Here is a 22,885-nt window from a genome sequence, read left to right as displayed (position 1 = left end):
TCACGAGTCAGCGAGATGGGAGTGAGAGGGACGAGTCATCTTATGTTGCAGCAGTGCTACTTGGGGGACAAGTGGATGGTTGGTTCGTGTTCTGACTAGATGTACGGTGAGAGCAGCAAGCCGTGTTTGTGGAAGCTCCGGAGAAGCCTTGAAAAGAATCACGTCGATTCTAGAGGGCAAATAATTGACTCGAAACTATTGCCGGCCCTTTGTAGGCCAGTCCAGTCAAGGTTTGTCAAATCCTGGAGCAACCGGGATAGCTGGTATTCTTCCACTAGATTCAAGTTGGCCCATGTGAGCTTCTACTGGTGCCTATAACACACGCACAGAATAGAGCGCGATATAGGAAACTAACCCCAATATCAAGTAAACCCTAGGTAGAAGGCCTCACCTTCCCTCTGCATTCATAGCCTGAATTACATGCATGGTTACCTGCTGCCGCCGGCTTGAGGACTGTGCAGACCCTGTCCAATTGTGCCCCATCTAAATGCGTCACATCTGCCTGTCTGGCAGCTGCAGTCAGTCTGGCTCGTGGGGGTGTCACGATCATTCCCACAGTTGAGGTCAGATGAATCGACTCGGGTCACCTTGACATGTGAAGCCATTCCCAGGCCGCGAATCCTCTGTTAAAGATCTCGATCCCCTCTCCGTTGGCGGCCGGTTCGTCTTGGACGGCGGGACAAGTGTGATCTTCCTCAACCCCTCCTCCGCCTTCTCCGCTCCTCGGTTCAGTTATCGACGTTTTTCCTTACCAGGGATGAAACTTGAAAGATCATCTCCACCCGTAACCCAGCCGTGGCCTACGTCATTCGGCAGGATCCCGTCTGCAGCGCGTATCGCGATACTGCACTCGCACAACAAGATAAAGCGCCGTTTTCTGCACATGACGCGCTTCTTCACTGATCTGAGATGATTTTTTCGCCTCAGGTCAAGTAGATATCAAGATATTAACAAAACATCCATGATTCTTCATGATCTGAGCAGCACAAGCTGACGTTGGGCAGCAGATGTTGGGCAACACAAGATCCATGGCAGGCGCTGGAATGGACGGGACTTTAGCGGGGAATGGACCCCGTGGACCCCTAAAGCGAAAAAGTGTCAACCTCTCACACACACAGGGTTTCCCGCCATCCCATCCACATCCGCCGCCCAAGAAACCCCCCCCCCCGCCGAGTTGTCCTACAAACGTGCCCGGAATGCTTCCCCTGGGGTTGCTGGGGCGTCGCTGATTGGTCTTGATCGTCTCGAGATCGTCTTGGATTCGTAAACGATGGGCCGGGGCTGCGGCTGCGCCAAAGGCGGCGACTCGGCTGTTATCCACCTTGACCACCACACCAACCACACCAGCATGCGAGACGGGGAGGCTTCAGCTTAGCTAGGAGCACTAACGACCGATTGCCTGATCTGCCTGACGGTTTGGCTGGAATATATCATACCTTGACTACCATTTCTCTCTCCTCTTTTTTCCCTTAGTGTCACTTGTGTCTTCTCCCCTCTCTGTGTGTCTAGATGCTTCACCCGCTTACTCTCGCGGGCTGCTTCTGTCGCTACTGACCGCTCGTCTGGTTGGCTTCTCCTCATTTTGAGCCCACATCATGACGACGCCTCACCAGCCAGACGGCAAGGGGGCCGATAATGGAGGAGGACATGGAAGAGGCAGTATAGGCACGCTTCAGGAGAGGCGAACGTCTGTCATGATGGAGCCCAGACACAACCACAAACTGGGCACCGTGTCCGGAGTCTACATCCCCGTCTTTCTCAACATCATAAGCATTCTTATGTTCTTGCGGTTTGGTACCATTATTGGAAGTATCGGGTTCATGGGCATTCTCGGTAAGTCCAATTATCAGGTCATCAACACATCAGTCATATATTCACCTCGTCCAAAGGGCTTCTCGTCACAGCATATTGCATCGATCTTTTGACGACCCTTTCTTTGTCGGCAATTGCTTCGAATGGCGAAGTCAAAGGCGGAGGTGCCTACTATCTCATCTCACGGTCTCTCGGTCCCGAGTTTGGCGGCTCCATTGGAATTCTCTTTTACCTCGCCCAGGTCCTTAACGCGAGTATGAACGTTGTTGGTCTCATTGACTGCATCCGCCTCAACATGGGTTCAGCTTTTCCTCAAGGATATTGGACTGGCTATGGTCTCCAGACTGCGGCTCTTGTTCTCTGTACTGGTCTCTGCTTCCTCGGATCAGCCACCTTTTCTCGAGCCTCGAACGCGTTGCTGGCGATCCTGAGTCTTGCCATCATCAGCATCCCAGTCTCTGCCATCTTCAAGACTCCTTTCCACGATAAGGAGCTCGGCATTCACTTTACGGGTCTCAGTCTCGATACGTTGACTGATAACTTTCTCCCTCACTTTGGGAGTCCCGCGTTCAAAGGTCTCGAGACGTTCCGTGACCTCTTTGGCATTCTTTTCCCGTACGACTTCAGGCTCTCGAATCTTCCAAATTGAAACTTACTAACATGTCTTCAGTGCTACTTCTGGAATTTTTGCGGGAGCATCAATGTCTGGAGATCTAAAAGACCCAAGCAGATCGATTCCTCATGGAACACTATGGGCCATGTTGACAACTTTCATCGTCTATTTTATTGTGATCCTTTCTCTGGCAGCGAGCACAACACACGCCTCGTTTCTGGCAAATCCGAATGCCATCTCGCTCACCAACCTGTCCCAGCCCGTTATTCTCGCTGGCGAATGCGCTGTCACCTTCTTCTCCGCTCTCATGGGTCTCATTGGAGCCTCCAAGCTGTTCCAGGCATTTGCCAGAGACAAGCTCCTGCCAGGTCTCTCATTCTTCAGCAAGGGAACGAAACACGGTGACGAGCCCATCTATGCTCTGCTGTTGACATATGCAATTGCTCAGGTGGCTCTCCTGGCTGATCTCAACCAGATCGCCACCTTCATCTCCATGGGTTATCAGATGACCTTCTTCGTCATGAACCTCGCCTGTTTCCTCCTCAAGATTGGCTCTGCTCCTAATTTCCGACCGAGTTTCAAGTTTTTCAACTGGCAAACCGCATTCACAGCAGGCATTCTGTCGGCCTTTGCCATGTTCTTCATTGACGAGACCTACGCTGCAATCGCTGTATCGGTTCTCGTCTTGCTGTTTTTGCTCATCCATTACCTCAGTCCTCCGAAACACTGGGGTGACGTTTCCCAGAACCTCATCTATCACCAGGTGAGAAAGTATTTGTTGCGTCTCAGACCGGAACATATCAAGTTCTGGCGACCGCACATCATCCTTCTCATCAACGACCCAAGGCGTCAGACCAGACTCATCCAGTTCTGCAACTCGCTGAAGAAGGGCTCGTTGTACATCCTCGGGCATGTAATTGTGACGGACGATTTCAACTCCGGGGTTCACGAAGCAAGACTGCAGCAACACGCTTGGACGAACTACATATCCGAGTTTTCCAGGATCAAAGCCTTTGTGCAGCTGACCATGTCTCCCACCATCACCTGGGGAATCCGAAACTTGATCCTGTCGGCAGGACTCGGCGGAATGCGCCCCAACATTGCCGTTCTGGGTTTCTACAATATGGATGAGCTACGAAAGTCGAGTAGTAAAGTCCGCGTTCCAGATATTCCCGCTTCCCCTTCGACTCAGATGCGCCGGCCCCCAAAGGCTGAAGGGAAAGCACCCCAACGTCGGAGAGGAGACACATCAGCGAGACTATTGGAGGGTTTCCTCCCCACTGATGTGATCCGGACCGAGGATTTGATGTCCCCAACGCAATACTTGACGATCATTGAAGATCTGGCGCTCCGATATCGACTTAACATTGCGGTGGGATATGGCTTTGACAAGCTAGAGACTCCGAGGAAAGATGGAACCAACGTTAAAAAGTATATCGATCTTTGGCCTATTCAAATGTCGGCTGAAGTCACAGCCGAAGGGAAGAGTTTGCTAACAACCAACTTTGACACTTGTGAGTATATGATCTGCTAAGGTGAGCTCAACAAGCTTACAAATAGTAGACACCCTCATTCTACAACTCGGACATATCCTCCACAGCGTCCAGGCTTGGAAACAATCCTACACACTTCGAGTCATGGTATTTGTTGAGTACGAGAGTGAAGTACACGAGGAGTATAGCCGAGTGCTAGCTCTCCTCGAAAAGTTACGGATTGATGCTGAAGTCAAGGTTTTTTGCTTGGCTTCAGGTGAACTAAACACTTACGAGCTCATAATCCACGGAATAAGCCACGACATTGATTGGGAGATTGTGGTCAATGACACACTTCGAGACGAAGAATGGTGGGACGATCTACAGATGTTCCGAGGACGCGCAGACAACATGACCTCGACTCAAGAGTTTGATCATCTGGCACACATTTTCGACTCTACCTCTGGACGACCTGGTGTGTATAACCCGCACGAGGAGATGTATGGGCGGCGCCGCGCGAGTATGGCGGAGGTTCCCGAGCTTCCCAGGCGACCGGCCATCGGTATGCTTTCAAAGATGGGCGTAAATATGGGTATTCACACACATCACCTCCCTGATGACGCCTTAGATGAGTCGAGCAGCGACGACGAGGACATTGATGACCAATCTACAACGGATCTTGATGAGGAGATGGGCTACCATTACGGCTTCTCAAATGCCGTCGACGATGACAGCGTCGGTCCAAGTGACCCAGCACAAAGGCCATTGCTGTCGCACGCAGACCGTCACGAAGCTGATGGAAGGGTACACGGGGACTTCTGGGAAAGATTTGGCCGGCGCCGGAGGTCCAACACGACCGGTGATACAACTGCTACATCGTATGGCACAATGTCTTCCTCTGCAACAGTCAAAGGTGTTGGATTGGGTCAGTCGACACAATTCTCAGTTTCTCAACCTGCAGAAGCAACTGGATCACAATCGGACCATTTATCACGCCAAGATAGCAGGAGAGTTCAGCTCGAGCCGTTTCCAACTCTTGAGTCGAGAGAGACAACGGAAGTTTCGGCACAGGTCTCTCGCGTGCGCCCGCCGAGCCCTTCAAGGGGAGACACTGTACGGCCATATCGCAGTGGCGCATCGACACCGGGGAGACCAAATCTCTCCAGGCAATCATCAGCCGTGAGGTTCTCCAGCCGGCCGGTTCCTGAGACAAAGATAGCATCCGAGGCAGAAGGGACAACCATCAGCTTTGCGCCACCGTCTAGCTCTGAATCGGAAACACCAAGAGCCGGGCCGCCACGGCCGAGCTACTCGCGGCAATCATCGCTGGGGAAGTTCTCCAGTCGACCTATGCCTGATACTCGGTTGACAACTGGTGAAGAGGAGGGGAGGACGATATCCTTTGCGGAGCAGCCCGTCTATCACCCGCCTTCGACAACTCAATCTCGATACAATTCACGGCGCAGCTCTCAAGGATCAAGGGATGGAAGAGGTGAAGGTTCTCGGGTTCCTGAGATGCTCGAGAGGTATAGACTGGGGTCGCAGGTGGAGGAGGAGGAGGAGCCAAGCCCGGCTTACATGGCGCAGGGGGTGGAGCTGTCGTTCAACGAGTTGCCAAGCAGGGCCCAGCACCTCATTCTCAACGAGTTGATGCGCCAGCACTCCAAGGAAACGGCCGTGCTGCTCAGCACTCTTCCGATTCCCTCGGAGGGAACCAGCTTAGACGAGGTGGCAACGGTGCAGTACCTGTCAGATGTGGAGGTGCTATGTAACGAGTTGCCACCGACTCTGATGGTCCTGAGCAATAACATGACGGTAACTGTCAGCCTCTAAACAAAGGCCAAGAACAAAGCCGGGGCATTCCCACGGATGACAGACTGGAATGGTCAGCTTGGCGCACGGGTCCAGGCTAGGCAAGGCACTTGGAAAAGTATGCGTGGGAAGACACGGTCGCTTGGCGACAGCCGAGTCATGGCCAATAAAGGATTTAGCCAGGAACAGCATACTCGAGGACCGGCTCCGGGGCGTCGGGTATCACCTAGATCCATGGGTATGGTCCAGAGAGACTGTAGAGACTCGACATAGTTTTTGCGAATTCTCGTCCACGGCGTCTAGCATTTCAGGGGCACGATGCATCGGAATGGTCTCTGATGGTCTGGCTATCGCCAACAAGACGACAGTGGCTTCTGTGGTATGCGTGGTGAACGCGTGGCTCACGGTGGGCTCAGGAACAGGAAGCCATTTTTTGTCTGCAACTTTTATTAGAAGCAGAGACTTGTCTTGTGCTCGGGCTTTTCTGCGACCTGGTTGTCACGAGGCTGAACTATTGCTGTACTGTTCAGTAAAGGCACCTACAGCGTCATGCCGTGTTACCCAAACCGCAGCGTTGGGAGCAAACTCTTTCTTTGTTCTCCTCCCCTCCTCCTACACAGTTACTGCAACAACCCGCACATGACGAGCCGACGGGTAGCATCCATTTTTGATCGGAGGCTCCGATTCCGCCCTGAGGCAAAGGGTGGCTTCGTACTAGACTGACAAAGTTTGCCCAGTCCCTCAACCACGAGAACTCTATCCAGCTGTGTTCAGAGCCGCCCACCACTCCTGGGCCGCTCTATCAGACATTGCATTCCAGTCCACAAACTTGACAGGCTCTGGGGCCAAGCGAGGGGAATGCCCACCTCGTTTATTCTATTTTACTTATAACTTGGCAGTTTTTTTTTTATGAAACATTATCCCGCCTTCTTTGTCTCGGAGCTCAACAACTCTTCCTCTCCTCAACTTTCCCCCAGACATCATCCTCTGCGATGCCTTCACGCAGCAGCAGCAGCAGCAACCCCAGCGAGGACATCAAGTTTAGCTGGAAGGATCAGCTCTCACCGAGGCTCATGGGGCTCCGGGGCTTCAGGCGGGCCTCGGAGTCGACAGCCAAGATGAGAGAATCGGAGAACAGGCAGTTCACCATGATGCACTTCCCCGACCGCCCCACCAGGAGGATCACTGAGGCTGAGATCCCCAGCGAGGAGGAGTGCAAGCAGTACCTCATCCGGATGAGGAAGGCTTCCTTTGCTGAGCAGCTCCAGCGCCGGAAGGAGGAGCAGCAGCAGCAGCAGTCTCCTCCTCCTCCTCCTCCTCCAGAGCCGCCGTTGCGGTCTACTTTTGGACCTTTTAAGGCTCCGTTTCTACCGCTTACACCCGCCCAGGAGGAGAACCCATTCGAGCCCGGTGCTCAGGATGACAACACAGCAACCGGAGACTTCCTCCGTGTCCCCGATGATACCGCTCGTATTAGCAACATCACCGAGGAGGGCTTCAATCTAGCCAGGGAGAACTCACCTCAACCCGTCATCATCAGTGAGGCCAAGACGGTCAGACTCGAGCGTGTCGAAAACCTCTCTCCCAGAGGAAGCCCCGATGCATCGCCGACCTCGTCCCCACGGCTCACCGAGGTACCTCGGGATTGGTCCAAGCGAAAGCAGTCGGTTCAGATGGTTGCCATCCAGCGAACACCTGACTTTCAGAAGAGGAAGCAATCCGTTCAGACTGTTCTTATTCGCCGACCTTCGCGGGCTGTTCATGATGCCCTCAACTCTCATCCCGTGCACCCTCATCTGCCTCCCATCAACGTCCACATCCGACAAGACAGCAGCTCAGACCTTCTCTGTAGGGTGTGTCATGTCGGCCTCGCTGAGAACTCGGGCACCTGCTCAACTTGCGGTGAGGAGTACTCAGCCCCAACCAGTCCATCGCAGTCTCACCATGACCTCCCCGGCGCCAACTTCTCCCGACCTCAGTATAAGCAGCCTCAGCCTATCAAGAAGTACCACCGCCCTCCTCCGCTCATCCCCCAGTCCCTCGATACCATCGCGAGCCTCCACCGCCCTTCAGCCTCTCTTACGTCCGACCCAGAGGCCAACCAGATCTCGCCTCCACCCTCACCTCGATCTCCCAGCAGCGCCTCACACCCGACCCAAAGGGTGTTGACGATGGCCGAGGCTCCTCCGACACCTTTGTCAGCACTCCCCACGCCCGAGGTGCTGAAGCGATTTCAGCAGGAGATTGAGAGCAAGGCTAGGACTGAGGGCGGTTCCATGTTTGACGATCCCTGGAACGTCAGGCCGATAGCCGAGGAGAGCAGTTCATTCGAGGATGCTTGGAATAAGAAGACAAGCGGCACCGAGAGCGACGTCTACGAGGATGACTGGGCCGACTACTACTTTGACGAGGGTAACTTTGACACCGGAAGACGCAAGCAGGCCAAGGTGACGACGCCAGAGGTGCAGGGTTTCATGCAACGAGAATTGAGCTTGGATGAGTATGACGGGGCATTTGCCAGCCCTGTGAACCCGGGACCGGGTTGGATATAGACTGTTCATGTAGACTAGGAGGGCTTTTGGACGAGTCTGTGTATCTTGTGTATTCAGTAGGTAGCGTTTGGCGTCCTGTATTCCATCGTATCTAGCAAGCGTTCTTTTATTCAAAACCAAAGAGTCTATGCTCTACTCAATTCATCCCAGCTTTTTTTTCATGTCTTCGTGATATCCTCTGCTTCGTCTCGTCTAATCTGCACCCTCCATCTATGTTCTATGCTTTATAGTATTCTCTTAACAGTCAATCCACTGGCGTCGCCTCCCTCAAGCTGAATAAAATTGCCCGTCTCCAGCTTCTTCTTCCACTTGCCGCTCTCATATCGAGCGAGGATCATGGTCATGCGCAGCGTGACGTCGCTGCTCGAGTCGTGCTCCTGCAGCGCCTCGGCGACGGGTGTGAAAGTCCAGCGGCCAAAAGCCCAGTTGAGGATGTACCTCCCAGAGGCGCTATCCTCGGGCTTGGGGATATCCGGGTCTGAGTTTGTGGGAGTCGAAGAGAGTGACACGAGGGCCTTGATGCGGTAGGCTTCATCCTTGGGGGCGGATGAGAGGAAGGCGATGAGCTTGTCGGTGGAGATGCGTGCTGAGGGGTCTTCGGCCTTGAGCTCGATGGAGAGAACTTCGACTTCGTTCTGGTGGGTATGCGGGTGTCCGTTGGTCTTGTCGCCGTTGGAGTGGTTGTGGCTGTGGCCGTTGGTCTGGTTGACCTCTGCTTCGGTCAACTCCTGTGCAAGACCTCCGTCGACACCGAAGACTAGGTCCATGGCCACACATCCCTTGTCGCTCTTGACCTTCGCCACATCCACCTCGAGGTCGCCGACTCGGTCGAGACATTCATCGTATCGCAGTTCGCCGGCATTCTCCCATTTGTTGAAGACGATCAGATCTGTGTATCGCGCCTGGATGCGGGCCGTGTAGCTGGTATCCTCGTAACCCTGCCAGTTCTCGACATCGATGACACTGATGACGCCATCAAGAACATACTTGCCCGAGTCGCGAGCAAGTCTGTTAACCTCAAGAGCAAGCGTAGCTGGAAACGCAGAACCGCTCGTCTCAATAACGATGCGATCCGGACGAACGCTCTCCTCGAGCTCCTTGAGCGCGGGGCCCAGCTGTCCGACGAGGTTGCAGCAGATGCACCCGTTGAGGAGCTCCTGCACACCCGAGATGGCCGAGTTGGCGGCGAGCTGCGAGTCGACGGCGAGGTCGCCAAACTCGTTCTTGAGGAGGGCGAGCTTGTAGTCTGGGTTCTGGGCGCGGAGCTGGGGGATGAGGTTGAGGATGAGAGTTGTCTTTCCGGAGCCGAGGAAGCCCGTGATGATGGTGATCGGAATCGGTGCCATCTTGGAAATGTCTCTATGTATCGCTCAACAAAAAAAGAAAAGAGTGTAGGTTGGACCCTGAGAAAATACCCCTCGGAGCGGTATCAAAAGTTGGTGATGGTCAGCCCATGAGCGCCCTCCGATAAGATAGCATTTTTCTTATCGGGACTTATCGGGGAGGAGGGACATGACCCCGCGGTCTCTGCGTCTTGACGTCACCCTCCATGATTTGCAGCTTGTGGAATTGGATTGGGTTTCGCGATCCAAGGATTGATCCATTGCGTATGCCGAGATGAGATCAAGGAATTTGATGTGATACAGGGATAAGAAGATAAACTGCCGGCTTGTCCTCTCATTTTCAGATCTTGAATCTTTAAATTTCTCCCTTCAACAGGAAATTGAGACTGCTTACACAAGCAAACATGACGTCCCAAGAATCTGGTCCAGCCAACGATGCTCAGCAAGAGACCTTCAAGGAGCAGCTCGACAAGGCTGCGGAGGATACTCGCGCTGCAGAGAACCAAAAGCCGAACCCCATAGTCGAGAAGAGTAAGTTCAACTGAATCACACTTTGAACTGTTACCTAACTCATCTGCAGTCACTGAATATGTCCCTGCTGCCGCCAAAATCCTACCCGGGAAGCAGAGCCCATCGAGGGACGAAGTCAAGCCAGAGGGTCCTCCAGAGCGACCTGATCATGATGACAAGATTGAAGAGTTTGTGAGGGACCAGCATCGAAGCCAGGGCACAGACGGCATCCTTGGTTCCTCCCCCAACGACGAGTGATGGATGAGGAGTCTTTGTTGTATCGAGACACGATTGTACTTTTAGGGTTATTGGCGAAAACGATGCGACGGCCGTATTGAATGAATATATGATCACATGGTATCCATGATATTGGCTTGGTGATGTTGGCTGCTGCCACGCCGTGAAGGGTCCATTGCGCTTTGGCTTGGTCACCAGGACAATCGCGTCCATCACCCAACACTGACCTTTGCCATCATGAAGTCAAAGCGACAATCATGACAGGGTAGCATTGGCGAGAGAATGAACCCGGGTCACGGCACACGGCATGCGGCTCAACAACGTCCGTCGAACGTCACAAATTTTGCTCGGACCCGCTTCAAGATCGACAGAAATTTCGCGACCACGAGCTTCGGCCGTGTCAAATCATGACTCAAACCGTCATGGTCCAGTTTACCAAGCGCACAGAAGCGCGCCTAGCTTGCATGAAACAATAATTCTACGAATTGGAATGTCCCCCCTTCTTGGCATTAACCGTCAACGGACTCAACTGCAGAAACAGAGAGGCAACGGCAAATTTCCTATATCCAAGGGTTTTACTCTTCTGAGCGTTTCCCGCTAGGGGAAAGGCAACGCGACACCGTGGGTGTTTGGACCGCGGAGGGTCCCGGGTGAAGGTCGTGGCAGCTCAGTTGGCTTTTTGATAAAGAAGAAAGAAAGAAAAGAAGATTGAAAAGTTTGGCTGGTGGTTGAGTTAATAAAGGCGGCCACACATGCGCTAGGCCGCTTTGGGTGCTTAGTCATGTAGCTTTCAGTGGGTGGATACCTACCTCGGTACTGCAGTTGGGCCAGTGCTACAATTCGGACAACTTCAGTACCCCTACACTCAACCTCAACTCCAACGTTCATGACATGAAATCATGGTTAACTTATATTTATATCACACCGAATGCTAGACTTTCCTTATATAAGCTTAGGAAAACATATTTTCTACCCCAAATATCCTTCTCAGAACCCTCAACTCAGACCTTTCCTTCTAACAATGGGCAGCCTTCAGATATGTAGCGATATGCATGGTTTGGTTGAAACAGTAGGAACATCTTTGGCCTGTCTCCGCTCCAATGCGTTTCTGGTGAGCCAGTTAAAGTCGACAAAGCACATCTCACGATGCTCGGCGGCCAAGGTCATTTGGCGCACCCCAAGGTAGCGGGTACCATGCGAACATGGGCGGTTGCTGGCCCCAGGGAAAAGGATGTCGAGGATGGAGAGGCATCCTGTCGAAAATCTGATGTTCTTCGAGGATCCCGGAATCTGTGCGGCGTAACTGATAAGCCACACAAAGAAGTGGTAGCATGAATCAATGAACTAACCTGGCAGAGCTCCTCTATGCGAGTTGTTGCTGCTTCGTGATCGCTTGGCCCATATCTGCCAGAACACCAAGATAAATGTCGGAAGGTTAATGAGGACACCGACGATAGCGATGGCGGCCTCAGCAGATAGAACCATTATTCGATTTTCGATTCTGGATTGGGATTGATGATATATAAACAAACATGTGCTGTCTGAGGAGTGAGTAGTGGTTTAGGTGATATTAGTTAGCTACGCTGGAGGTAAAAGATCGGCTTTTAACTGCAATGCAAATGGTGGTAACCGTTTGACTGCCTGCACAATGATGGGGATTCCATGCGCTACTAGCTTGGAGGCTGCCCATGCGCCGCCCAGCACCACGTCCCATATGCAATGTCCCGTGTTTGCGTCACCAACAACCGAGGCCTCCTTGAGCGGGCTGTAGGGATAAGGGCCTATATTTTTCTTTCATTTGAGTTCCTTCCCTACTTATTGATCTGAACCCCCAGTTGTGGCTTGCTGGGCCCAATAACAAAACATACACGACGGTATCACCAACGTACATCCTTCCCGATTGCCGGCGGAGCCCAAGGCCCTCTTGATACAATGGTTAGTTTCATGTCATGCTTTCAACAAAGGCGCTTTACCTTACTCTCTAGGCCAGCATAGAAACAGTAGCTAGAAGGCGATGGGATTAAGGAATAGACGTCAGACTAGATCCACAACTTGTTAGGCCCGATTCATAGCTTTGCACACCGCCTTGAAGAGCTTGGTGTCCTATCCAGACTGCTAACACACTTGGAGGAGGCTGGCAAAGAGTTCTGTATCGATGCATCCGATCTCTAATTATCGAGTACACATGAAAGCTGCTAATATTGGAAGGCTTTAAAAGTTGTTCATTTGTTGCTTGTATCAGAAGGGCTAACCAGACTTGTTGCCCTGGAGGCTCTATGGGAAGCACCTGGAGTTCTGAGCACAAGTCATTGTCATGGGTTTAGATAGGGAACACCTCATTTGGAAATATCTAATTAAGCATCAGGGCACGCAATCAGAGTGTAATTTGTGGCCACTACAACCCTCGTTGGCCTGTCGTTGTGTTATTGAAGCTTGGGTGTAAGCATTGGTTGTGTTGGTGCTATTGGGCTGCCCCAGAGAACCCCCCCTCTGGACCTTCATCGAGCCTTTTCGACCAAGTGTATCGGTGCTGCTGAGCTGGGAGACAGGGGCTGAAATATTTTTTTCATAAATACTTTGACGGTGCGAAGATTTTAAGGGCATGGCATCGTAATTGATAGGACTGTTACTCGTGTAGGGCGTTTGGGACGAGCTTCACATTGGTCAAACTGGGGTATTATAGGAGGTTGTAGAGATACTCTCACCAAGTAGTTCATTAAGTACGTCTAGGTGATACATTATTATAGAGACCCCCAGTCCAACACACCCAGAAATCCTATCTCATGGCTTCCTCAACCCTTTGCCCAGCAACTCTGCACCAACCTCTGTGATGAGCTTCTCATCCGGAAACTTGGATTTCTTGGTCAGAATGCTATCCTCGGCCCCCACTGCTTGGAGAAGATCAGGCAGTTCCCCATCAAGAGCTGTGCCGTAGACGAGATGCCCCAAAGCCAGCAACATGCCATGTAGCGCATCTGCTGACTGCTCTTCTAGTGTAATGGCCTCCACGACGGACGCCGCCAACTCTAGCTCGTCATCTCCCGAGAGAGTTGGCTTGGAGTTCTTTCTGGCCCGTCGATTCGCTAGAGACAAGTTGAAGAGGAGGGATGAAGCTGCAACTCTCACGTTGTTATGGCCTTCATCGAGGAAGCTAGACGAGACAAGCAGAATGATGGCTGAGCGTAGATTGCTGTCTTTCATGATTTCCTCGGGAAATAAAGGCGTCGAGAAGAAGTTGCAAGCCATCTGCACTGTGACGAGGCGCAGCGCATAAGGGCATTCTGTCTGCTTGTTGACAAGGTCCAGAACAGCTCTAACGGTTTCGTGGCCCTTTTCCTCAGCAAAAAAGCCGCTGACTCTAGGGTCAGATAGGGAACACCTGAACAAGTCCACAATCGTAAAGAGAATGTTAATCGGTAGTGATGAGACTGAGTCCTTCACAAGACTCGACAGGTGGCTCATCTCAGGAACAACGGCACTTGAAGGCCCATCCTTGGCGCGGTCCTCAAGATACTGCTTGAGGGCCTTCACTTCAGGCTTGCTCGCCACCTCATTGCCCATCTTGGCCAGGAGCTTATCCAAAGGGGGAACCTTGGTGTAGAGGACTGGCTTTGAATCAGGATTTGCAAAGGTAGGAAGTCGGAGCTTCTCGTGTGGGTGAAGTGGAAAGGCCATCTGGACGAGGAGATTGACATTCCCGCGAAGAGCAGCTTGGTCGGCTCCAGACCATCGATTCTCCTGCTCTCCCCGTAGAAATGTGATTAGGGTTGGCGTGGCGCTGATGGAGTACTGACTGGCAATCTGATGCGCTTGGGGCTTGGATATATCGACCTTCATCAGCGTGGCTTTGTCCCCGACCTCTTGGGCGAGCTCGTCGTATGTCGGGTACAGAAGCTTGCAGGGAGGGCATGTCGCTGAAGTGAAGAAAACGACCGCGCATGAGCTTCTTGCTGCTTCCATTAGGTGATTAAACTCGGCTAGATTAGTGACATTCTTGACGCTGTGCTTTGGAGCCGCGGGTGTCTGGGCGCTTTGCTGAAGGCCAAGGATGGAACCATTCTGCCTCCCAGCATTGACTCCCTGAGTGAGCTGGGGAAGCAGCATGCGACCCATGGGTGAGTCGAGGACAGCCTGAGGCATCTTGACGATATGTTCCGGAATGCCTTTTCCAATGAGGAAATTTGAGAATGAGTCGCTAAAGTTGTTGCAGTTGTGATGGAAGAGGTCATAGGCCTGATCAGGTTAGCTGGCTGGACAATACTGACGGATGGCGATCTGGATAGGTACCTCTAGTGTGAAGATGGGTCTAAGAGAGTCAAGGAACTCTTCTATCACGTCCATGGGCAAGTTTGTAGCGCCAAGGTGTATCTTCTCCATGGGCTGGCCGAGGTGTGATGAGCCGGGGGCAATGGCAATGATGCCGCCATCGTAGACGTATTCCCGACCATTGAGCTCGATTGATGTGTGATAGATGGCGTCAAGCTGGAACCCGAGAAGTCCTGCAGACATCTGTCGGGCCAAGCCCCGGGAGAGGTCGTATACGAGCAAGTGGACGTCCATGTCGTCGACTGGGGTGGGACGAATCTCTGGGGTCTAATGCCAAGTTGGTAGGGCTGGCAGGCGCGGCAAGCGCTAAGAAGGCGGGAAGAGGAACGCGGTAAATATCTCTAGAGGTTTCAACTGGAAAGACGATGATTTGCACAGTTGCTAAGCTGCGAACATGTTGTGTGCTAAATGAAGTGTTGACAAAGAGGTTAACCTGGCTTGAGGAGCAGGCAACACCGGGCTACGTCTTGACGACTACTGGAACATTCTGGGGTGCTGACTGATGCTCCTTCTCAGATATCAGGTCAACCACACGACGCTCATCAACAGAACATACGGCGTCAAAATTGGACCATCTAGAATGATTTTACCACAATAACCTCTTCTATCTCGTCTGCATCACCTCTTGTTGGAAATCTCTCAACTCCAAAAGGCGGCCTCTCCAAGTTCATGATGTCGGTGGGGCTTCTAAAATTAGAGGCGCCCTGCCAGCTCAGGGGCTGTTATCACTGAAAAAACTCCCTGCAAGCCCCCTGACAGACATCAACCCGCAGGAGGAGTGGGGCCGCCATCCGATGCGGATTGGCCACAATCTCACCTCCACGTCCAATCCAAATCGATTCCGCGGCTACGACTGGTTACAATCAAACCTGTACCTAAGTCTGCTACGAATGCAGTCCGGCCCCTTTCTTAACAGATTGTCAACAGGCAAAAAACTTAGATAATAACCGCGACTCCTTTTCTGACGTGTGTTCCCTCTTTGCCACGCTCCTCCATTCCTTTCTTTTGACCGATTGCTTCTCCCTCGTTTAGAAGCGCGTTCCCCCCGAGGTTGACACTTCTCGACCTTTTCCCCCTCCCATGCGCGACGGCGTCCCTCTCTGATATAGACCCCCCCGTCGCCGCCTCGTCACCCTTCCGCTCTCTCGACCCGCGCTCATGAGAACAGCCACATCGCTGCCCTCCAAGCTCGTCGCCTACGACCCTCACGAGAAACCAGGCCGATACAATTTCAAACCCAAGAGACAGGGATATTTCTCAAGGATGAAGGAATCTTGGATGACCCAGTCGCAGAGGACTCGGTGGATTAAGACCGCCGCCATCGTCCTCGCGATTGTTACCCTCTTCTACTTTATCTCGCCCAAGGGCGTTGAAGTGTACAACGGCGGAGGTGCTGCTAGTGGAGGTATGGACTATTGTCTTGCGAAGACTGCAATTTACTCATGTTCTCCAGCATCTCAAGCCGCTAAGGGCGGTGATGGCCAAACTCCCTCCGACTCGACTTACGGAACCGATCGATGCACCAAGTCCTTCTCCAAGGAGAAGCCCATTGTGCAGTATGTTCTCATGATTGACGCTGGCAGCACTGGATCGCGAATCCACGTCTACAAGTTCAACAACTGCGGTCCTACCCCCGAGCTCGAGAAGGAGGAGTTCAAGATGACCGAGAAGGAAGTCGGTGGCCTCAGCAAGTATAAGGACGACCCCGTGGCCGCCGCCAAGAGCCTGGATCCCCTCATGAAGGTCGCCATGGACAACGTTCCCGATGTTCTCAAGGGCTGCTCTCCCGTCGCCGTCAAGGCCACTGCTGGTCTCCGAATGATTGGCAAGGAGCCCGCTGATGCCATCCTCGCCGAAGTTCGACGACATCTCGAAGTCGACTACCCCTTCCCCGTCGTCGACCAGGAGAAGGAGGGTGTTGCCATCATGGACGGCTCCCTCGAGGGTGTCTACGCCTGGATCACCACCAACTACCTCCTCGGCAAGATTGGTGGCCCTGACCTGAGCGAGACCGCTGCTGTTTTCGATCTCGGCGGTGGTTCCACCCAGATTGTCTTCGAGCCTACCTTCAAGGGCGCTGCTGATGGTGGCATGCCCGAGAAGCTTGCTGCTGGTGACCACAAGTACGATCTCAGCTTCGGTGGTCGCAACTTTGAGCTTTACCAGCACTCTCACCTTGGATATGGCTTGATGGCTGCCCGCGAGGCCATTCACGCCGCTCTCATCAACGACATTAGCGAGTCCAAGGGTGCTGACAAGGCTTGGTTGAAGGAGCCTATTGTTCACCCCTGCATCGCCCCCGGAATGTCCAAGGATGTTAATGTTACCATTGGCGCCAGCAAGGAGGTCAACCTCGTCAAGTTCACCGGTCCCTCGCAGCCTGCTCCCGCTCAGTGCCGCAACCTGGCCGAGAAGATTCTCAACAAGGACGCCGCTTGCACTCTCGCTCCCTGCTCCTTCAACGGCATCCACCAGCCCCTCCTGTCCAAGACCTTCACCAAGGAGGATGTCTACATCTTCTCCTACTTCTACGACCGTACCAAGCCCCTTGGCATGCCCGACTCCTTCACCCTCCGCGAGATGCACGATCTTACCCAGACTGTGTGCATGGGCAAGACTGCTTGGGACGTTTTCACCACTGTCCCTGGTGCTATGGAGGAGCTTCTCGACCGACCTGACCACTGCCTGGATCTCAACTTTATGATGGCTCTTCTGCACACTGGCTACGACATGCCCATTGACCGAGAGGTCAAGATCGCCAAGAAGATCAAGGGCAATGAGCTTGGCTGGTGTCTCGGTGCTAGGTGAGTTTTCGTATTCCCCCCTTCACTTTATTTTACTGACATTTATTCAGCTTGCCTCTGTTGGAGGCCGGTTCTGGCTGGTCATGCAAGGTCCGTGAGATCTCTTAGAGGGAAAGTCAAGGAAGTATGGCGTTGATGACGGTTGCGGTATATGCAATGTCTTTTTTTTTTACTAGAGTGATTGTTTCAAGGCGGCTAATGGCATTTTGGGAACATGGCGAAATCAATTGAACGGGCCATCGGCATCATGAACAAAACTTGGACTGGACTAGGCCTGGCTGGCTACTCGGGGAACTGGAGTCCTCAATCAACTTGTCATGACGTGTAGATTATTATAGAACTATTTAATACACGGGCGACCGCCTCAGAGCGGCGCGGTCACCATGCCTAGCACATCTTCAACGACGTCTTCTGGGCCTATGTCTTCTAGGAGGGCCTCTACAGCTTCCACTTTGCTGCCCCATTGCATACTTCTCTCCTTTTCAGGGAGCGTCAGTTGGATACGATGTAGATAAATCTTGTGGGCAGCAAGGCCAACAAGTGCGGGAGTAACAAAGTCCAGACGATGCAGGGCAGCTAGGCAGCGCATAAGCTGACCAAAGTGCTTCGTGGCCGTTGGGCTGATGCCTCCGGCAACGGCTCGGTGCATACGGAGGAATGAGACGATGTTCATCTGGTAGCGGGTGACCTCGATGTCAACCTTGACCTCTTGGCTCAGTGTTCCCAAGTGGCTGATCTCCTGTTTTACTGTCAGCTGGAGGAGGATATGGGATGAAAGTGAAGCCTACGTTTTCGCTGATTAGAGGTTGACCAGAGGAGCCTTCTTCACCTGGCCCCCTTTTCACTACACTTTGTGTTGATGCCGTGTCAGCATCATTAACATCCGCCTCATCGAGGTTGACAAATCCATCTTCTGGATCATGCCAGTATGCGATGTACAAAAAGTCGTTGAGGTGCGCTGTTACACGAGCCTCTCCGCCACTGGCTGCTTCTAACACGGGTATAAAGACAAACTGCTTCGGAGCCGTCTGGACAGACGTTCGAGTAAAGATGCGACGCGTGCGCAGGAGCTCTAGAGCCTGGATCTGGACTGCTTGGGGCGCTCGGTCGAGGTTCTTGGCGAGGATGACGTTGGCTATTCGCGAGGAGAAGGCACCGCCACCTGGTGACAGTGGACTAAGTGGTGTGCGTGGATGCGACGAGGATGGCCGTGACGTAAAGTACGAGTCTGGGTGGTTGCGCGAGGGCGAGGTAGAGCGGCCGGAGGAGGGTTGGTGGCCGATAATAAGAGCGGCGGCGAAATCTTCGAGCGTAGTGGAGGGCGTACAGTCGACGACGACCCAGCTGAGGCCGAATGTCTTTGTGGCTACCAGCTGGAGCTCCTGTATGAGGTCGTCGATGGCATCCGACGGGGTGCTCACGAGGCAGTGTTCGCGACTGATGAGACAGAGCAGCAGGGCCAGCTCGAGGTCACTCAAGGCGTGGACCTTGTCGAGAAGGCTGTCATCCGCCATGATTCAGCGGTCCAAGCCTCAATCCTGGGTCCATGAGGCTCCTTGGATCTATCCTTGACATGAGGTTGACCCTATTTCCTCATCTCAATCCACCGCCTATCTGAGCTACAAGGGTCGACATCGCATGATGCTGCTGCATATGATGTCACGTGGGGTTGCACAAACCGCGAACCACTGACGCCGTCGTGCCCCACTCTTTGATTTATGCATACGGCTAGGCCTAGAGTGGATTAGCGCCGGTGGGCATCACCTCTAGCGACGGGCGAGGCTGTGACATTGGTACTCTCCGCCGCCCTCCCGTCATCTGCCGCTGCCTCTTCAAACAACAACCCAACCTAGATCTGATCCTGCTGCCGCCACGGATCTTTTCCAGTACCCACGACGACGACACAAGGTCCTCGAAGAGAACACCTGCTACGGACTGCGATAGATTTGCTGGGCGACATCAAACCTTGACAAGCGAAGGCGCTGCGGTCATTGCGTTCCAGACGCTCGAGATAACGTCATTGAGAACTGCTCTGCTCGATAGACTATAGTCCAACATGTCTTCGAGAAAGAAGGTCCTTCTCAAGGTGCGGGGAACAGAAAATTTGACCTTGAAGAGCTCAAGATATTGATATGGCTGTGAATAGGTTATTATCCTTGGCGATAGCGGTGTTGGCAAGACCAGCTTGATGAACCAATATGTGCGCACCTTTCCACGACCCCTCGATAACGGCCACGATGCTGATATCTCCCCTCTCACCACAGGTCAACAAGAAGTTCAGTGCGAGTTACAAGGCCACCATCGGAGCTGATTTCCTGACTCGAGAGGTCCTGGTTGATGACCGACAAGTCACCATGCAGGTAGGACAGCCCGCTCGTGCACGCAAACACATCGACCTCGAGATTTGAAACTGATCGCCGGCAAAATAGCTGTGGGACACGGCCGGCCAAGAACGATTCCAATCCCTGGGCGTGGCCTTTTATCGAGGCGCCGATTGCTGCGTCCTCGTCTACGATGTCAACAACGCCAAGAGCTTCGAGGCGCTGGACAGCTGGAGGGACGAGTTCCTCATCCAGGCTTCTCCCCGGGACCCCCCCAACTTTCCCTTTGTGAGTCAGGCAGAAGCTGTGGATTGAGGTTGCCTATTAACTGGATTGTGTAGGTTGTGCTAGGCAACAAGATTGATGTTGAGGAGAGCAAGCGAGTGGTATGTGATTCGACCAGTCCACGTGGAATTATTCTGACGTGCAGCAGATTTCCAACAAGAGAGCCATGACCTTCTGCCAGTCCAAGGGCGACATCCCTTACTTTGAGACGAGTGCCAAGGAGGCCATCAACATTGACCAGGCTTTTGAGGGTGGGTATTCTCAGATGAGTGTATCTACGGATCTAACATGTTGTAGTGATTGCCCGAAACGCCCTCGCCCAAGAAGAGTCGGAGGAGTTCAGCGGCGACTTTGATGACCCGATTAACATTCACATCGAGAACGACCGTGACGGCTGCGCGTGCTAGAGCAGTACTAGAGTGTGCGATGCGATACAGACAACACGGTTCGGATTGGATTCGATGAGAAGGGGGGACCGGCTCAGGAGGAGGGAAATGTGTCTCGTGTGTGGTGGAGGCAGCATTACTTGCCTGAATGTATCATACTGAGGCCGATGGTTTTCCTTTTTTTCTTGTTGGTGTTCATGCATGGATGCGGCTTTTTTCCCGTCTGCTTTTTTATGCTCTGATTGTTAGTTGCGAGGTCAACATGGACGATTGAGTTGTCCGCAGATGGCTTATCATATTGCAATGTTGTCTTCATCCAGTGTGCGTGCTGAGTGTCATGTCATTGTTCATATTGGATGCCATTGATACACATTCAGCAACACGCCATGCCACTATCACAAGCTTCAACTCAGAACATGCAGCAAAAGGAGAAAAAAATCGTATGTTGTCGGAAAAGCAACTATGATGGTTACTTACCCATCTCTATGTCTCTCTTCTGTCTTATACCCGTATCATAACCAGCGGGCGACCTTGTCCCTCGGCATCTGCCCCACCCAGCTCCGAGGCCGAACGCCGCGTACCCCGGATTTCCAAGCTCCCCACTTGGGGAGAGCCTCGCGCTGTGAGAGGTCCAGGAGGCTAGTCAGCAGAAACGAACCTCGGCACGCTTGCCATCATTCGAGACGACGGTGCGGAGAAGCTGGGGTAGCTAGAAGGGTTACGGGAAATCATTTAAGGACCCGTGGATCTTGCTCTGTGTAATCTCAGGAACATTTTTTATTGAGACATTGACGTTGTTCTTTTCATCTTCTTTTCGTCTTTGTTTCTTGTGATACTATCATCATCTGACGTCGACAACACCATAGCTGTCATCATGTCGGCGAGAATCCCTGCTATTGTGAGCTGCTCCATCGTTCAGCCATTGTGAATAGCTTCGACTGACTCTTGAATCCTCAGGCTGTAAATCGCGTCAGCGACGCTGCCAAGAGACAGCTTGACCTGGTGGCCAAGTTTGTCGAGGAGGAATGCATCCCGTAAGCCCTCCACCACAGCACCCCTTCACCCCACGACTAACACTCTCACAGAGCTGACCCCGTCGTCGAGGCCCAAACGGGCGAGGGCGATGCGCGATGGGAGGGCCACCCTTCCATCATCGAGGACCTCAAGACCAAGGCGCGGGCCCTCGGCCTCTGGAACATGTTCCTCCCCAAGGGCCACTACAAGGAGTCTCCCGGCTTCACCAACCTCGAGTACGGTCTCATGGCCGAGTGGCTCGGCCGCTCTCACGTGGCCTCAGAGGCGTGCAACTGCGCGGCTCCCGACACTGGCAACATGGAGGTGCTGGCCAAGTACGGCAACGAGGCGCAGAAGCAGCAGTGGCTTAAGCCTCTCATGGAGGGCAAGATTAGGTCTGCGTTCCTCATGACGGAGCCGCAGGTCGCGTCGTCGGATGCTACCAACATTGAACTGGACATTCGACGTGAGGGTAACGAGTATGTCCTCAATGGGCAGAAGTGGTGGTCTAGCGGTGCTGGTGATCCTCGGTGCAGCATCTACATCGTCATGGGCAAGACGGATGCCAACAACAAGGACCCCTATCGTCAGCAGTCGGTTGTCCTGGTGCCTGCCGATACTCCCGGTATTACCATTAACCGTATGCTGAATGTCTATGGCTACGATGATGCGCCTCACGGCCACGGACATCTCACATTCAAGAATGTGAGGGTGCCTGTGTCCAACATTGTCCTGGGTGAGGGACGAGGCTTTGAGATTATCCAAGGCCGTCTTGGACCTGGCCGTATTCACCACGCCATGCGAACCATTGGCGCTGTAAGTGTTCCTACCCTCATTTCAAGAAACACGTACTTACCATTGTACAGGCTGAGCGTGCCCTCGACTGGATGCTTCTCCGCGTCAACGACGAGTCCAAGAAGCCCTTTGGCAAGCTCCTCCGCGAGCACGGCGTGATCCTTGAGTGGATCGCCAAGTCACGCATCGAAATCGACGCAGCCCGCCTCATCGTGCTCAACGCAGCCATCAAGATGGACGAGCTAGGCCCCAAGAAGGCCCTCAAGGAGATCGCGCAGGCCAAGGTTCTCGTCCCGTCGACGGCCCTCACCGTCATCGACCGCGCCGTGCAGGCGTTTGGCGGCGCTGGCGTCTCGCAGGACACGCCGCTCGCCTACATGTGGGCTGGCATCCGCACGCTGCGGCTGGCCGACGGACCTGACGAGGTGCATCTGCAGCAGATGGGTCGCAACGAGAACAAGCGCGGTCCTGAGGCGACGGCCATCATCAAGAGGCAGAGGGCCAAGACGGAGGAGCTGCTCAAGGAGTATGGAGTCGAGAGGAGACAGCCGGGAGCAAGGATACAGCACAAGCTGTAGATGGCTCGACGCGAGTGGCCGCAGG

At 53.2% G+C, this 22,885-nt stretch overlaps 8 protein-coding genes and 2 pseudogenes across 10 annotated transcripts, besides 2 other annotated features; 6 read left to right on the top strand and 4 right to left on the bottom strand.

Annotated features, from left to right (window-relative positions):
* Positions 1-1,595: 1,595 nt before the first annotated feature.
* Positions 1,596-5,730, top strand: NCS54_01162500 (Hypothetical protein; the record flags this gene model as incomplete). Its single annotated transcript, XM_053156895.1, has 4 exons — positions 1,596-1,833; positions 1,890-2,427; positions 2,483-3,939; positions 3,989-5,730. The coding sequence occupies 4 exons, from the start codon at positions 1,596-1,598 to the stop codon at positions 5,728-5,730; spliced, it is 3,975 nt and encodes a 1,324-aa protein (XP_053012870.1).
* A 971-nt stretch (positions 5,731-6,701) lies between these two features.
* On the top strand, positions 6,702-8,261 carry NCS54_01162400 (Hypothetical protein; the record flags this gene model as incomplete). Its single annotated transcript, XM_053156894.1, has 1 exon — positions 6,702-8,261. The coding sequence occupies one exon, from the start codon at positions 6,702-6,704 to the stop codon at positions 8,259-8,261; it is 1,560 nt and encodes a 519-aa protein (XP_053012869.1).
* Positions 8,262-8,485: 224 nt separating this feature from the next.
* NCS54_01162300 (CobW domain-containing protein) lies at positions 8,486-9,607 on the bottom strand (the record flags this gene model as incomplete). Its single annotated transcript, XM_053156893.1, has 1 exon — positions 8,486-9,607. One exon carries the CDS (start codon positions 9,605-9,607, stop codon positions 8,486-8,488), a length of 1,122 nt encoding a protein of 373 aa, XP_053012868.1.
* A 401-nt stretch (positions 9,608-10,008) lies between these two features.
* NCS54_01162200 (Hypothetical protein) lies at positions 10,009-10,372 on the top strand (the record flags this gene model as incomplete). Its single annotated transcript, XM_053156892.1, has 2 exons — positions 10,009-10,135; positions 10,185-10,372. The coding sequence occupies 2 exons, from the start codon at positions 10,009-10,011 to the stop codon at positions 10,370-10,372; spliced, it is 315 nt and encodes a 104-aa protein (XP_053012867.1).
* A 1,011-nt stretch (positions 10,373-11,383) lies between these two features.
* NCS54_01162100 lies at positions 11,384-11,851 on the bottom strand (annotated as a pseudogene). Its single transcript has 2 exons — positions 11,697-11,851; positions 11,384-11,654 (listed from the first exon to the last, which is right to left on the bottom strand).
* Positions 11,384-11,851: a sequence feature.
* A 1,281-nt stretch (positions 11,852-13,132) lies between these two features.
* NCS54_01162000 (Hypothetical protein) lies at positions 13,133-14,911 on the bottom strand (the record flags this gene model as incomplete). The annotated part of the gene is made up of 2 exons (XM_053156891.1): positions 13,133-14,584; positions 14,639-14,911. The coding sequence occupies 2 exons, from the start codon at positions 14,909-14,911 to the stop codon at positions 13,133-13,135; spliced, it is 1,725 nt and encodes a 574-aa protein (XP_053012866.1).
* Positions 14,912-15,787: 876 nt separating this feature from the next.
* On the top strand, positions 15,788-17,589 carry NCS54_01161900 (annotated as a pseudogene). Its single transcript has 3 exons — positions 15,788-16,082; positions 16,131-17,481; positions 17,532-17,589.
* Positions 15,788-17,589: a sequence feature.
* Positions 17,590-17,845: 256 nt separating this feature from the next.
* NCS54_01161800 (Magnesium chelatase) lies at positions 17,846-18,995 on the bottom strand (the record flags this gene model as incomplete). The annotated part of the gene is made up of 2 exons (XM_053156890.1): positions 17,846-18,220; positions 18,270-18,995. The coding sequence occupies 2 exons, from the start codon at positions 18,993-18,995 to the stop codon at positions 17,846-17,848; spliced, it is 1,101 nt and encodes a 366-aa protein (XP_053012865.1).
* Positions 18,996-19,537: 542 nt separating this feature from the next.
* Positions 19,538-20,494, top strand: NCS54_01161700 (Hypothetical protein; the record flags this gene model as incomplete). Its single annotated transcript, XM_053156889.1, has 7 exons — positions 19,538-19,567; positions 19,628-19,681; positions 19,746-19,841; positions 19,911-20,090; positions 20,144-20,188; positions 20,236-20,338; positions 20,385-20,494. 7 exons carry the CDS (start codon positions 19,538-19,540, stop codon positions 20,492-20,494), a joined length of 618 nt encoding a protein of 205 aa, XP_053012864.1.
* Positions 20,495-21,347: 853 nt separating this feature from the next.
* Positions 21,348-22,860, top strand: NCS54_01161600 (Hypothetical protein; the record flags this gene model as incomplete). The annotated part of the gene is made up of 4 exons (XM_053156888.1): positions 21,348-21,371; positions 21,431-21,507; positions 21,559-22,303; positions 22,354-22,860. 4 exons carry the CDS (start codon positions 21,348-21,350, stop codon positions 22,858-22,860), a joined length of 1,353 nt encoding a protein of 450 aa, XP_053012863.1.
* Positions 22,861-22,885: the final 25 nt, after the last annotated feature.

Source organism: Fusarium falciforme, chromosome 9 (assembly GCF_026873545.1).
Source record: "Fusarium falciforme chromosome 9, complete sequence".
In the NCBI taxonomy this organism is placed as follows: Eukaryota; Fungi; Ascomycota; class Sordariomycetes; order Hypocreales; family Nectriaceae; genus Fusarium; species Fusarium falciforme.
Note: the sequence above shows the minus strand (reverse complement) of the source record. Positions and strands in the feature narration are given on the sequence as shown.